The following is a 13,517-nucleotide window of genomic DNA, read 5'->3' as shown; positions in this document are numbered from 1 at the left end:
GAGCCACAGTCAGCTCCAGGTCTTGTTTTTACTGACTGTATAGTGCTTCTCCATCTTTGGCTGCAAAGGACATAATCAATCTGATTTCGATATTGACCATCTGGTGATGTCCATGTGTAGAGTCGCCTCTTGTGCTGTTGGAAAAGAGTGTTTGCTATGATCAGCGTGTTCTCTTGGCAAAACTCTATTAGCCATTGTCCTGCTTCATTTTGACACCAAGGCCATGCTTGCCTGTTATCCTGGTGATTTCTTGACTTCCTACTTTAGCATTCCAATCCCCTATGATGAAGAGGACATCTTTTTTTGGTGTTAGTTCTAGAAGGTGTTGTAGGTCTTCATAGAACCGATCAACCTCAGCTTTTTCGGCATCAGTGGTTGGGGCATAGACTTGAATTACTGTGATGTTGAATGGTTTGCCTTGGATTCGTACTGAGATCATTCTATCGTTTTTGAGATTGTACTCCAGTACTGATTTTCCCACCCTTTTGTTGACTATGAGTGCTACTCCATTTCCTCAAAGGGATTCTTGCCCACAGTAGTAGATATGATGGTCACCTGAATTAAATTCGCCCATGCCTGTCCATTTTAGTTTGCTGATTCCCAAGATGTCGATGTTCAATCTTGCCATCTCATGTTTGACCACCTCCTGCTTACCTTGATTCATTGATCTTACATTCCAGGTTCCTAAACAATATTGTTCTTTACAGCATTGGATTTTCTTTTCACCACCAGACACATCCACAGCTGAGTGTCCTTTTGGCTTTGGCCCAGCCGCTTCACTCTTTCTGGCGCTACTTGGAAATTCCCTCTGCTCTTCCCCAGTAGTATATTGAACACCTTCCGACCTGAGTTATGCAAGCCCCTTCGCCACAACAAGGCAGTGATCCATGAAGTCGATTTACATTGTATAGGTGACATAACCATAGATCTATTCAAGAGGAACAGCACAGCCCTGGGAAGATTCTAGCCTCCAAAATATCCACAAGGAACCCCAAAACAATAGTCCAGAGTCCCTAGATTTCCCCCACATTCATATCTTTTCATTTAAACTTACAAGAACCTTTCTGTCCTTCTCTTCACCTGTCCTGTTGCCACTAGTTGCTCTTACTTAGCAAAGCTAATCAAAAACTTTGCTACGGTGGCCCAGAGAGGTCCTTGTCTCCAGAAGAGGGGGAAATTGCCAGGCAGTTTTCCTCCCCCCGCCCCTCCACCCATCAGTTTTCAAAAGTTTTGGGACACTGACAAATTAGGACAGGACATATGGCTACACAAAATTTGGCAAGGCTAAGCTCTGAAAGCCTTGCCTAGCCATTAGCCAATGAGAATGCTGCTGCAAAAGAATGCATACCATCCAACTACAAGGAGACTACACAATACAGGTGATTGAGACCCCCCCTTCTTTTTTTAATGAAGTTGGCATGGATGATACTGACTTGGGTTTGAGTGCCAGTAACAAATTCTGTACACAGTCCTTCTATCCTTCAGTGAATACTTATTTCTGAGATGGGCAGACAGCAAGCAGCATATTCCGCACTTAATGAAAGGTTTAGTTTTCTTGTAGATAGGTCTATGTCCAGTGATGAAGTGGCCACTAGAGCAAGGGCATTAAAAGACACCTATCCTTCATATCTCAAACATGCATTCACAGGTGACTCTGTCTTCTTCCTGAATGTAAGCAGTCAGGAAATCTGTGACAGAAATAATCATTGCACAAATAACGGACAAGTTGGTGACGAGTTTTCCAAATGTCAATATTGCTTTTAGGATGTATCTTGCCATTTTTGGAACTAGTTGTGAAGGGGGGTGCTCTTTTTCAAAGTTGAAACACATAAAGAACAGTGTTAGGATCAACCATGGAACAGAAATGGCTGTCTTCACACACTGTTCTCAACTGAGAATGACCTTTTGCAAAAAAAAGAAAAGAAAGAAATTTGAAGATGTAATCTGTGATTTTGCTTACAAAAAGGGCAGCAAAACATTAATTTTACATTTACTTAAGACACATACAGGTATATTTGTTGAGTAAAGATTTAATACATTGCTAGATCAAACAATAATTTGCTTTAACTGATTTTTTTTGTAGGCGTCAAACTTTTTTGTAGGCTCTTAGGAGTTTCATAGGCCCTAGACACTGTGCCTATTGTGCCTAATTGATAATCCAACCCTGCCCACTCCCAGCCATTTTATTGCAGAGCTGGCCCCATGATTGGAGACATCTCACTTCTCCAAACTCCTCTTGTTTCTCCTGTCCATTCCTGCCCAGGCAACATCTCTTACTGTAAAATTCAGGAGCATCCAAAGCATGTTGAAGCTGAAAGAACACTTCCCATCCTAAGTCCAGAAAAGCCTATGGTTCAGGGTGGACTATACTATGTAGAATTTGGCCTCTACTAGTGAAGACTCTGGTTTTTTGAGAATATCTTACATGAAGAGAGCCAGGATTCCATGGCCTCTGTGACGACCATGGACTGTCTAAGCTGATATCTGGTCCCACTCATTCTCCAGGGCACACTCTTGATCTGGTGTTTGCTGACCAGAATTAGAGTGATCTGTGGGTGGGAAGAGTTTGAAAGAGCACTCTTGTTATGGACAGATCTGAATCTGATAGGGTTCAGTCTAGCTAGGACTCTAAAACTGGGATTTTTACTGTTGATTGTTTTAAATTGTTTTTGTGTGTAAATTTATTTATTTGTTTGTTTGTTTATTTCATTTCTATACCACCCAATAGCCGAAGCTCTCTGGGCAGTTCACAAAAATTAAAACCAAATGGCACACAATAAAACAATATACAATATATGTATATATTGTCTGAGTCTGGAGCCCCCCAAATTTACCTCTGAATTGTCTTCCTGACCTCCATATACTGTTTGTGGGATACTTGTTGTAACCTTCCCTTCTTCCCCACTTTAGGTAGAACCCCACAGGCACAGCAGTCATGGGACTCAAATCACAGTGGCTCAAGGACTCACAGTAGCTACAAGCTGTTCATTAACAGGTAATAATTATTCAGTCTTCTTTGTGTGACCACCCATAAAATGTAGATAAACCTCTTGATATATTTTAAATTACATTACCAATCCTCATGAAACTATAGGGTTACCTGAAGTCTTGAATTGTCTAAACAAATAACTTCAAAGACCAAAGAGTATAAAAAGGCTTCATCCAGAAGCACGTAAGTCAAGTCATGAGACTGCTGTGGACGTGCATTCACCATGCTTTTGGTTGCACTAGTATGTGTAGCCCTACATTTTAAGTAATGGAGAGCTTCATTAACAGACACATTTCCCACCCGGAAATGTGACAGCCCCACCTGGTAGGTCAGCTATTGTCTAGGTCTAGGCTGCATGTTGTCTAGGATAACATGCAGCCCACAGGGCAGCGCATGTGACTCCGCATGGTTGTTTTTGCAGGGGATGCTGCCCCCACTGTTGAACTTGCTGTGGTGGTGGCAACAGTCACAGCAATTATGCGATGGTACAAGGCATGTGGGCACTCCTAGAAGCCCCCTGGGAGTGCGATTCTGCTTGCAAACAAGGTACACACTCCCCATATGCCTTGCTTCCTTGCAAAATTGCTGTGATCTTTGCCACTGCAACAAATTTAGCAGTGGCATCAATTTCAGCAGCAGTGGAGCATGGCCCCCAGAGAGTTCCATGAGGCAATTCACCCCCCCACCCCCAGCCCTTGGAAGCTGTCCACCCCTGGTCTAGGTAAAAACATACTTCTGCTGTTCTCATTTGACTTCTCTTTTGAAGTCATTTGACTTCAGCTGATGCAGACTAGCATATTTTAAGGGAATTCAGTGGGGTCTGGCTGAAATGAATGAGCTCACAGTTTGATGCTGTAGCTTATGATAACTTGACCTGGGTTTCCAAAATTGCTTATGGGCCTGTATTACCCAAGTAACAAGAAGGACAGGTTTCTTGCCTGTAACTGTGGTTCTTCAAGTAGTCATCTGTGAACTCATACACATGGGTTATGTGCCTGCGCAGAACCATCATTTGGAACATTCTAGAGCTGAACAGAGTTTTTGCAGAAGTCCTATCCTCTCCCTCTGCCCACATTCCTGGTGTGGCTCCCACCTGCCTCTCAGTTACGAGTCCACCACAGCAGAGGAATAAATTAAAAGTGAGGCATTGAAGCAGGGAGGTGAGTTGTGCAAGTTCACAGATGACCACTTGAAGAACCACAGTTACAGGTAAACAATTTGCCCTCCTTCTTCACAGTCTCTGTGACTCACACATATGGGTGACTGAAAAACAAGAAACTTACCAGAGGAGGAAGATATCATGCCAAGATTGTAGAGAGGACACCTTGCTGAAGGTTGCATTCATACAAGCCCTGATATCCAGGCAGTAAAGCTTAATGAAGGTTGAAGGTTAGACCCATCTTGCAACACTGCGCAGTTCAGGAAGCGGGATCCCCCAGAGAAAAACAGTAGATGATACCATGACCCTAGTTGAGTGACCACGTACTTGTAGAGGAGCTGGAAGCCATGCTAGCTGGTAAGCGAGGAGTAGGGTCAACGCAGCCCACTTAGCAAAGTGCTGCAGGGCTGCAGGGTGTCCTTTCCTTGGGCCCAGGTGACACACGGACAGACAAGGAGAGGTTCAAAGAAAAGCCATCCATTGCAAATAGAAGAAAAGAGCCCTCCTGACATCTAATGAGTGAAGTTTGACCTCCAGTGGCGAAGTAGGTTGTGGAAAGAATGTTGGTAACACAAGGTCCTGAACTGAATGAAACTGTGACACTACCTTAGGAAGAAAGGAGCAGTCTGGGCACAAAATTTTGCTATGTTGATGGAATGTCAAATATGGCTGATCATGGCAAAGAGTGCAGAACTCACTTGCTCTGCATACCAAAGTGATGGCAGTGAGGGAAGCCACTTTCATAGTGAGGAGCTGTACATCACCTATAGCCATTTGTTCGAAGGGTCTTGCTGTTAATTGTGCCAGGACCACCAACAGGCTCCATGCCAGAATAGGTGGGGTAACTGGCAGGTAAAGTTTGGAAAGTCCCTTAAGGAAACCCTTGACATCTGGGTGTGAGTAGAAGGAGAAGCCCTTGACCTTGTCATGATTAGCTGATATCACTGCCAGATAAACTCTAAGAACTGAGAGTGCCAGAACTTTAGTTTTGAGAGAGAGAAGGAACTGAAGTACTCGAGAAAGGTCATAAGACTCTGGACTCGGTCCTGCTGGTGCAAGAAATACCAAAAATATCTTCCATTTGGCAGTGAATGAGGCTTGAATGGAGGGTTTGTAGCAGGCAGTTACTTCTAATGTCTCCATGGAGATCTGGTGAAGTCTCCCACCCTCCAGAATGTGAGGCAAAGGGTTTCAAGATCAGGGTGTCTGATTTTCCCCTTGTTCATGGTGAGAAGGTCTGGCCTATGCGATGTGGCCAGAAAGGAGTAAAATGTTGCAAACCGTGGCTGGCATGGCCACTACAGGCTTATCAGGATACAGAGGGCACTGTCTTCCTCTATCTTGTTTACAATGCATGTGATGAGAGGGAAGAGAGAGAAGGCATAGTTGAGAGTGCCTCCCCAATCGAGGAGAAAGGCATTGGCCAGAGAATCTAGGTCTTGACCTGCCCTGCTGCAGAAGGTACTGCAATTTGAGTTTGGGTTCATTGCAAGAAAAGTCTGTAGTGGGGGTGCCCCACCTCTTGAACAGGTTTGATGTGGTGGCTGCAGAAAGCTCCCATTCATGATGGGTGGTCCTGGATCTGATAAGTGAATCTGCTAGTGTGTTTGATGTGTCTGCAAGATGAATGGTGACAGGAATGATATGATGGGATACAAACCAATCCCAGAAATTCAGGATGGGATATAGGAGGGATAGAGAGTTCGTTCCCCCTTGCTTGTTGATATAAAAATTATAATAGTGTTGTCCATGGTGATCTTGACTGAGTGTCTAGTAATGGTGGCTCAAGTGCCCAGAAGGCTTTTGTGACCGCTAGCAGTTTGAGCTGGTTGATATACAGAGTTTGTTCTTGTTGAGACCACCAGCTATAGATTCTGAGTGAACCTCAGTGGTCCTCCAACCAGAAGAGATGTGTGTGGTTAGTGAAGGGCTGAGAGGCTGAAAACTATGTCCCACTAGGAGATTTGCTGGGCTAAAGAACCAGGCTAAAGAGGGCTGTACTTGTCAGGAAAGGTCCAGGTGAAGGGTCTGGGAGTCCCACTCTTGTTTGAAAGCCTGGAGGAACCAGGACTGTAGTGGCCTCATGTGGAGGTGTGCCAAGGGATTGCAGCTGTGGTTGCAGCCATGAGACCAAGGAGACATTGGATGACTATTGCTCGGGACCAAGGACAGGATCCCACATTGCGTGTGAGGTGCCTCCGTGTGTCCACTCTGTCTGCAGGTAGGTAGGTGCAGGCTCAAGTGAATACCCCTATTAATTGTTGTATTTGAGAGGGGATGAGGCAGGACTTCTCTAACCCCAAAGCATCCAAGTATCAGTCATGATGGATTCCCACTTAGGAAGGAAGGGCCTGTTGGAGGAGAGGTGGGCTGATGGTCGGGTCTATCTGTAAGAGTCAAAGATGACATTTGGCTGGTTGGGGTATTTACTGCATGTGGAGTGGCAGTTTGCCATGGAAGGGTCATCTTGGCTGGAAGGCTGTATACAGGCCTGGTCTGGAGGGTCTGGTTGAGGCTGGATCAGGTTGGCGTGCACTGACCCTTGGCGTTGCCAATATGGGCATGGACAGTTTGTGGAGGCAGAAGAGGATTGGGATCCCATTCTCATCTTGCGGGCGATTGTTTTCATCTTGTGGACATAGTCCAAAGTCTCATCTGTAAATGCATTGAAGAGCCCTTCTCTGTCAAATGGAAGTTCTTCCACCCTGGATCTCACCTCTGGGTAAAGCCCTGCTGTTCTAAGCCCTGCTGCTCTGTGGTGCCTTAGCGATATCGCCATAGCCTTGGAGCCACAATCAGCTATATGTTGGACTGGGCTGATTTGTTGGCCAGCAAGCTTGTGAGCTTCAGCTTGAAATATCATAGCCAGGTTTTTCATGTCTTCCAGGAGACTGTCAAAGAAGGTCGCTGCTTCTTTCCATAGAAACTGTTGGTAGGCTGCCATGTAGGCCTTGTAATTAGCTACTTACATTGCTAGAGCTGTAGTATAGTAGATTCTATGCCCCACTGAGTCCGACTTTTCCCCTTCTAAGTTGACAGGAGTAGGATGAGGCCTCTGCCTAGATTTGGATTGGGATGCTTCCATAATTATAGTTAAGTGTAGAGTGTTTGAAGAGGAAGGAGCAGTCTTCCTCCTGGACTCTATACAAGTTCTCTATCTTGCTGAATGTAGGAGGTACGATGGAAAGTTTTGTCCACAATTGCTTGATAACATGCAAGGGTTTGGGAAGCATGGAGATAGCAAGCAGGGGAGCTAAGTGCAGCCACATCCTCTTAACCACTGGGTCTGTGATGGAAACCAGAGGAGCCTTGATCTTTAGTCCCAGCAATTTTGCCATTCACAGTATCTGTTCTGGGTATGGCCTGAAATCATCTGAGGGAGAAAGTGGGTTCTGATCTCCTATGATAGCATCTGGGGAGGAAGTGGAGGCCACCACAGATGAAGGGGAGGATGAGTCAGAGCAATAATTATCCTGTCCCGAGGAGCAATCCTTGGAACATGGTTTGGTTGGTGGTTCCAGAGCGGTAACTGGTGACAGTTAGGTAATCAGTGGAAACACCACTGGTGGTTGAAATGTGGAGGATGCTGGTGCCAGTGCCTGAATATCTGAGGTGGCTTCCAGGTCACATCTTGAAACAAGGTGGATCACATCTTGAAAAAAGGATCACATCTTGAAAAAAGTTGGATCACATCTTGAAAAAAGTTGGTCAGAAAAAGCGGATGTAGTGGAAGTGGTAGGCTAGTCAAGGTAGGTACTGTGGCTTATTGCGACACCTGTGTATCAGGTGGTTTTGACACAGTGTGAGTTGGTGGTACACATGTGAGGGGTACCTCCGATTGCTCGCTATAATTTATTTATTTATTATTAAATTTATTAATCGCCCATCTGGCTGGTCACCCAGCCACTCTGAAGAAAGCAAGATGGTTGATGGCAGGGGTAGTAACACTGAGTGCTTCTGTACCTGTTATCATGATGCTCTTGGGATGAAGAGTGATGCCACCAATACTTATTTATTTATTTATTGGAAACATTTGTATCCTGCCCTATGTCATTAAGATCTCAGGGTGGTGTACAGATTAAATCAATTTAAACAGTATAAAACAATAAATAATTTAAACAGCTAAAAGCATATTAAACCATTAAACAAGCTAATACCAATTGAAAATCTAAGAAAATAAAACAGTTAAAACAGTGTGCAACTTTAGGGAATGCATTTAGCCCTCAAAGTCTTTGGTAAAAAGCCATGTTTTAACTTGGAGCCAAAATAAAATCAATGTATGTGCCAATCAGGCCTCCAAGGGGAGGGCATTCCACAACTAGGATGCCACAGCAGAAAAGGCTGTCCCACCATAGTGTATGTCTTGCACTGGTGGGATGCAGAGGAGGGCCCCTCCAACAGATCGCAGTCCTTGGGCAGGCTATTTCATTGAACCCTATGAACTTTTCATTGAAAGGGACACTGTGGTGAGTAGTTGAGAGAGGGCTGGTGCCGGCTTCTTGCAGATGGAAGATGAACCACTGTGAAGAGGCCAGTTTAGTGCAGCCATATCTGCTGCCTTGAGAGCTTGCTCTCATGAACGGGCACAGAGGCAAGCCATTCAGTAAAGGCCTGGCAGTGCATGCAAGAGTCTACTCTGTGCACCTCTCCAAGGCACAGAAGACAACAGGAGTGTCTGTCAGTCAGCAGAGTTTTCCTCCCACAGCGGGCGCATGTCTTCAAGAAGGCCTTTTGCCCCTGAGGGGCAAAAGACAAAAAGGGTGAAAAACTCAGAGAAAATAGGATAGAAGGAAGAAAGGGAGAAAGAAGAGAGACATAACTCTGTCCAATGTTCCAGGAGGGGATGTTATCATTTATTTTATTTTATTTGTAAAGAAAAGGACTGCGAGGCATGTGAACATTCCAAATGCTGCCAGTTGCACTGGCAGATGAAAGAGAACCAAGAGGTCAGTGGGAGCTATGCCTGGAACATGTGCAGAGGGGGTGGGTGGGACCCCTACCTAAACTCTGTTCAGTTCTAGAATGTTCTGAATGACTGCTCTGTGCAGAGAGCACTGGAGACGTATGGTGTCTTTGTGATTTAAAATAAATAGATAGATGATAGACAGACAGACACAAAGACAGACACATAGATAGATAGATAGATAGATAGATAGATAGATAGATAGATAGATATGGAGGGACACCCCACCTCACCCCATCCAGGGCCCCTGCTCGCCCCTGCTCGCATGCTCCCCCATGCTTGCTGAGCCGCCCACACCTACCCTGAGCTGTCCACGAGTGCATGTTGTTCCCATGGTCGCCATTTTACGAAATGGTGACTCAGGAACTTCCATAAATTTAATATTGTGCACATAGTGGCCGCAAAGACCCCATCTATGCAATATTACAGGCATAAATGGCCCACTGTGGGAACAATGGGCGCTCCCAGACAGCTCAGAGAGGTGAGGGCAGCTCGGCAGGCATGCAGGGGGGAGGGGACAAGAGGGGGCAGCGGCTCGGCGGATAGGGCTTGGCAGGCGCAGCCTGGAGGAGCGAGCCAGGCGGGGAGTTGGTTGGACTCCCAGATTGAGCCAGGCACCCATGCCATCCCAATAGACAGACAGACAGACCGCAGAGAGGGTGAGAAAAGTAGGAAGCAACCTTGCAATCCAGTAACAGATTGAAAAAGCAGCAATGTGAGCTCCGCTCCCCCACAGCTGCCCTGACTGCTTCCAGTCCACCTACAATCGCAGTTATAAATGCTCAACTCTCTCAGTCTCTTGTTTCCAAATCCAAACTACTTCTAGCTGTCTCTCTGTGTCCTTCCCACAGTCTCTGATAGTAGCCACATTCCTAAGGCTGGAAAGAGATTCTGGGCCATTATGGACTACTGAAAACCTTGTGCCAAGTTCCTGCTCACTCATTAAGATTGGCAGGCAAAATGATAGTAACGGGTCCATTCATGCTAACTGAGACAGTCAAATTCATAACAGTATGAAAGTGCACTTCACACTCTGTAGAGCAGGGGTAGGAAGACTTCAGGTCTGGGGATCTACTTTGAAGTAGAGGGTCATTTTGATGTTGTGACGGTTAAGCAGTTGGGAGTCAGCCATCCTTCTGCTGCAGATCACTCAGAGATCCTGATCTAAGTTCTGCCCACCGCTACTAAAGAACTCATTCTGTGTTAGTTCTAGTTCTGGTAACTAGGAAGTCTTATCAAACTCAAACTGCAATCATATGAACCTTTCCAGTAAGTAAACTGGCCACAGTGGGACTTATGTCTGAATAAATAGGATTGCACTGTAAACATCATAAGATGTCTATAATCTTGTTGTATTTTTTAGTTTTACTATTTGAAATGTAACTGTGTGAACACCTTTCTTTAAAGATCAGGATGCACCATGGATGAAATCTCAAATGGAGCTCAAAAGTACAACAGTCCACATAAAGTCGTGTGCTTGGGTTCTTCCTCCACCTTCTCTGTGTCCCCAAAGGGTTCTGTTCCAGCTCCTGCATCTTCAAGATATTTGCTCCAAAGAAAGGAAAAGGTATTGATAACATCACCCCTTGGGGAAATGGAAGGCTCCAGAGGCATAAGTGTCCATGGGGTGCAGGGGAAGGGGGGGAGTAGCCATGACCCCTGGATTCCCCACTCTCCTTTTTAAAAAAAGGGCAAGTTTCTGTCCCTTGGAGAACCCAAGATACAAGGCAAAACGTGCAGGCACTATCTTGCCAAATTGTTTTGTGAGAAACTAGCCAGCTCCTCTTTTGAGAGTTTTTAGGCAATGAATTAAGTCCTAGCAATGATTGACTTACCCACTGTCTGGAGAAGAAACTTCCTGGTTCATTTTAAAGTGGGCTGGTGGAGTGGTGGTGGCCTTCCCTGGTGGAGTGGTGGTTGCTGCTCCACTGAAAACAATTCAGAAATCCAGGGTTGTAGGATAGTTGTGATTGGTTAGTGCTGTGACACAGCATACCCCAAAAGGTGGCAACAAAGACAGGACTTCATGATTTTTCTAACTCAGACCTTGTCATCCCCAAAAATCTTTTTTCTGGGTTTTTAAACATTTAAATATTACCCTGCCAATGCATGCAGATAAAGACCATCATTATCATTACCTACAGTGCGGGGGGGTAGGGCTGTGGCTGAGAAAGCATGGGTTACTCCAGCCCTGCAAAGTAGCCCAGTGTTGCTGGGGCAGGGGGGAGTTGTGTATGACTCTCCTGCAGTGCAGTCCAGTGTAATTATCTGGTCTTCTGGCATTTCCTTTTGGGGAAATGTAGTGGAAGGAGCTATGAAGTTGACTGTAGCAACAGTATAATTAAGGAAGGGGCTGGAGGGAGGTGAAGGGAGCCAGGGCTTCTGCCACACGTGGAATGATGTCATCTAGATGCCAGGTCTATCGACCCATGAACAGTTTCTCAAAGGCCAGGTCTTTAGACCTGGTACCCAGGACACACTGTCAGATACCGTAGATCTGTTCCTTGATGCTAGTTATATGTGTATATATTTTGCATATTTTTTTAAAAAGAAGATTTTTTAAGCTCTAAAGGCCAAAACAAAACAAAAGACAGCTGCACCAACGTTTATAGTTCCTGACACATTTCAAGATTCTTCTCGTTATCAAGAGCAACTGAATCTTTAAAAGAATCTTTAAAACTAATTTGCATATCTTAAGAAGAATTTAAATGCATATTCTGGATTAAAAACATACAAACAATTATAAACAATTCTGAACAATAAAATATTACTCTTACAAGGCACCAGTATTTAAATTGTCACAAAACATTTCAAAACTCAAACTTTACTTGATTTCTTCAAAACTTTCAAATAGGATAATTTTCATCTGGACCCTGCGTAAAATTTTGTGAATGAGATTGTTAATGATTACTGTATATTGATAAGTTTGATGATATGATTCCCTCCCCTCTTTTTGTCTTTTGCTTTTTTTGTCTGTTGTTGTTCTTATTGTGTTGCAAAGAAAAAAGAGAGAAAAAAATGCATACTGATTCCTGTTTAAAAGAGAAATCCCCAAAATGTCTCCCTACCCACCGTCTCTACACCATGCATAATCTTGTACACCTCTATCATGTCTTATAGAATCATAGAATAGTAGGGTTGGCAGGGGCCTATAAGACCATCGAGTCCAACCCCCTGCTCAGTGCAGGAATCCAAGTCAGAGCATCCCTGACAGATGGCTGTCCAGCCTCATCTTGGATGCCTCCAGTGTGGGAGAGCCCACCACCTCCCTAGGGAATTGGGTCCATTGTCATATTGCTCTATCAGTCAGGACGTTGGAGGGGCCATGTTTTGTAGAATTTATCTCCAAACCAATATTGGAGAAATTGAAGTCCCCTATTACTACTATATCATGCTTCCTTGAAACATTGGCAATTTGCTTTTCCAAAGTTTCATCCTCATCTTCGCCTTGATTGGGTGGCCGGTAGTAGACTCCAACCACCATATTCCTTTTATTCTTTGCTCCATTTATTTTAACTCACATGCTCTTGATGGGGCTACCAAGCTCCTCCTCCTGTATTTCTGTGCAGAGATATGTATTTTTAACATATAGTGTAACCCCACCACTTTTTCTGTTCCTCTTGTTCTTTTTGAACAACAGGTTTTATCCTTCAATTGCTGTATTCCAGTCATGAGGGTCACCCCACCAAGTCTCAGTTAAACCTATCAACTCATAATTTCCCTTCTGTATTAAGAGTTCAAGTTCGTTCTGTTTGTTTCCCATACTTTGGGCATTAGTATATAGACACTGAAGACCATGTGCTTCATAATCTGGCTTTCTTCCTACATGTTTATGAAGACTATTATTGGGCGCTATTAGAGCTGTTCTCTCCATAGCGGGGCATGAGCCTTTGTCCATTGTTACCCCAACTTTACATCTCCCTTCCCCATAGGATTCAGTTTAAAGCCCTCCTGATTAAGTTCTTCATGCTGTGGCCAAACACATTCTTCCCAGCCCTTGTGAGGTGCAACCCATCCCTTGCCAACAGTCCATCTTCCAGGAAGTATAGCCCGTGGTCCCAGAATTCAAATCTCTCACGTTGGCACCTTCTAGCCAGTCATTCACCCAGAGTATTTTTCTTTCCCTTGGTATCCCTCTTCTAACTACTGAAAGGATGGGTGAGAAAACTGTCTTGGCCCCAAAGTTCTTGAGTTTCTTTCCCAAAGCTTCAAAGTCTCACGTGATTTCTTTATAGCTCCACTTGGCGGTATCATTTGTTCCCACATGGATGAGAAGAAAGGGATACCTGTCAGTGGGCTTTATGAGTGTAGGCAACCCTTCATATACATCTCTAATCCATCCTCCTGGGAGACAGCATACCTGGCAAGTCCACGGGTCTTCTCAACGTACTTGGGTTTCAATCCCA

At 44.7% G+C, this 13,517-nt stretch overlaps 1 protein-coding gene across 1 annotated transcript in view; it reads left to right on the top strand.

The window, feature by feature from the left end:
• Positions 1-13,517, top strand: part of FRMPD2 (FERM and PDZ domain containing 2) — a 240,287-nt gene that overhangs the window by 40,852 nt on the left and 185,918 nt on the right. Inside the window, exons 6-7 of the mRNA XM_084845567.1 lie at positions 2,911-2,995; positions 10,519-10,678. Coding sequence (XP_084701693.1) covers positions 2,911-2,995; positions 10,519-10,678 — 245 coding nt within the window. The remainder of the gene's footprint in view (positions 1-2,910; positions 2,996-10,518; positions 10,679-13,517) is intronic.

This window comes from Heloderma suspectum, chromosome 3 (genome assembly GCF_057233095.1).
Source record: "Heloderma suspectum isolate Gila_16-S chromosome 3, 16-S_ref, whole genome shotgun sequence".
In the NCBI taxonomy this organism is placed as follows: Eukaryota; Metazoa; Chordata; class Lepidosauria; order Squamata; family Helodermatidae; genus Heloderma; species Heloderma suspectum.
Note: the sequence above shows the minus strand (reverse complement) of the source record. Positions and strands in the feature narration are given on the sequence as shown.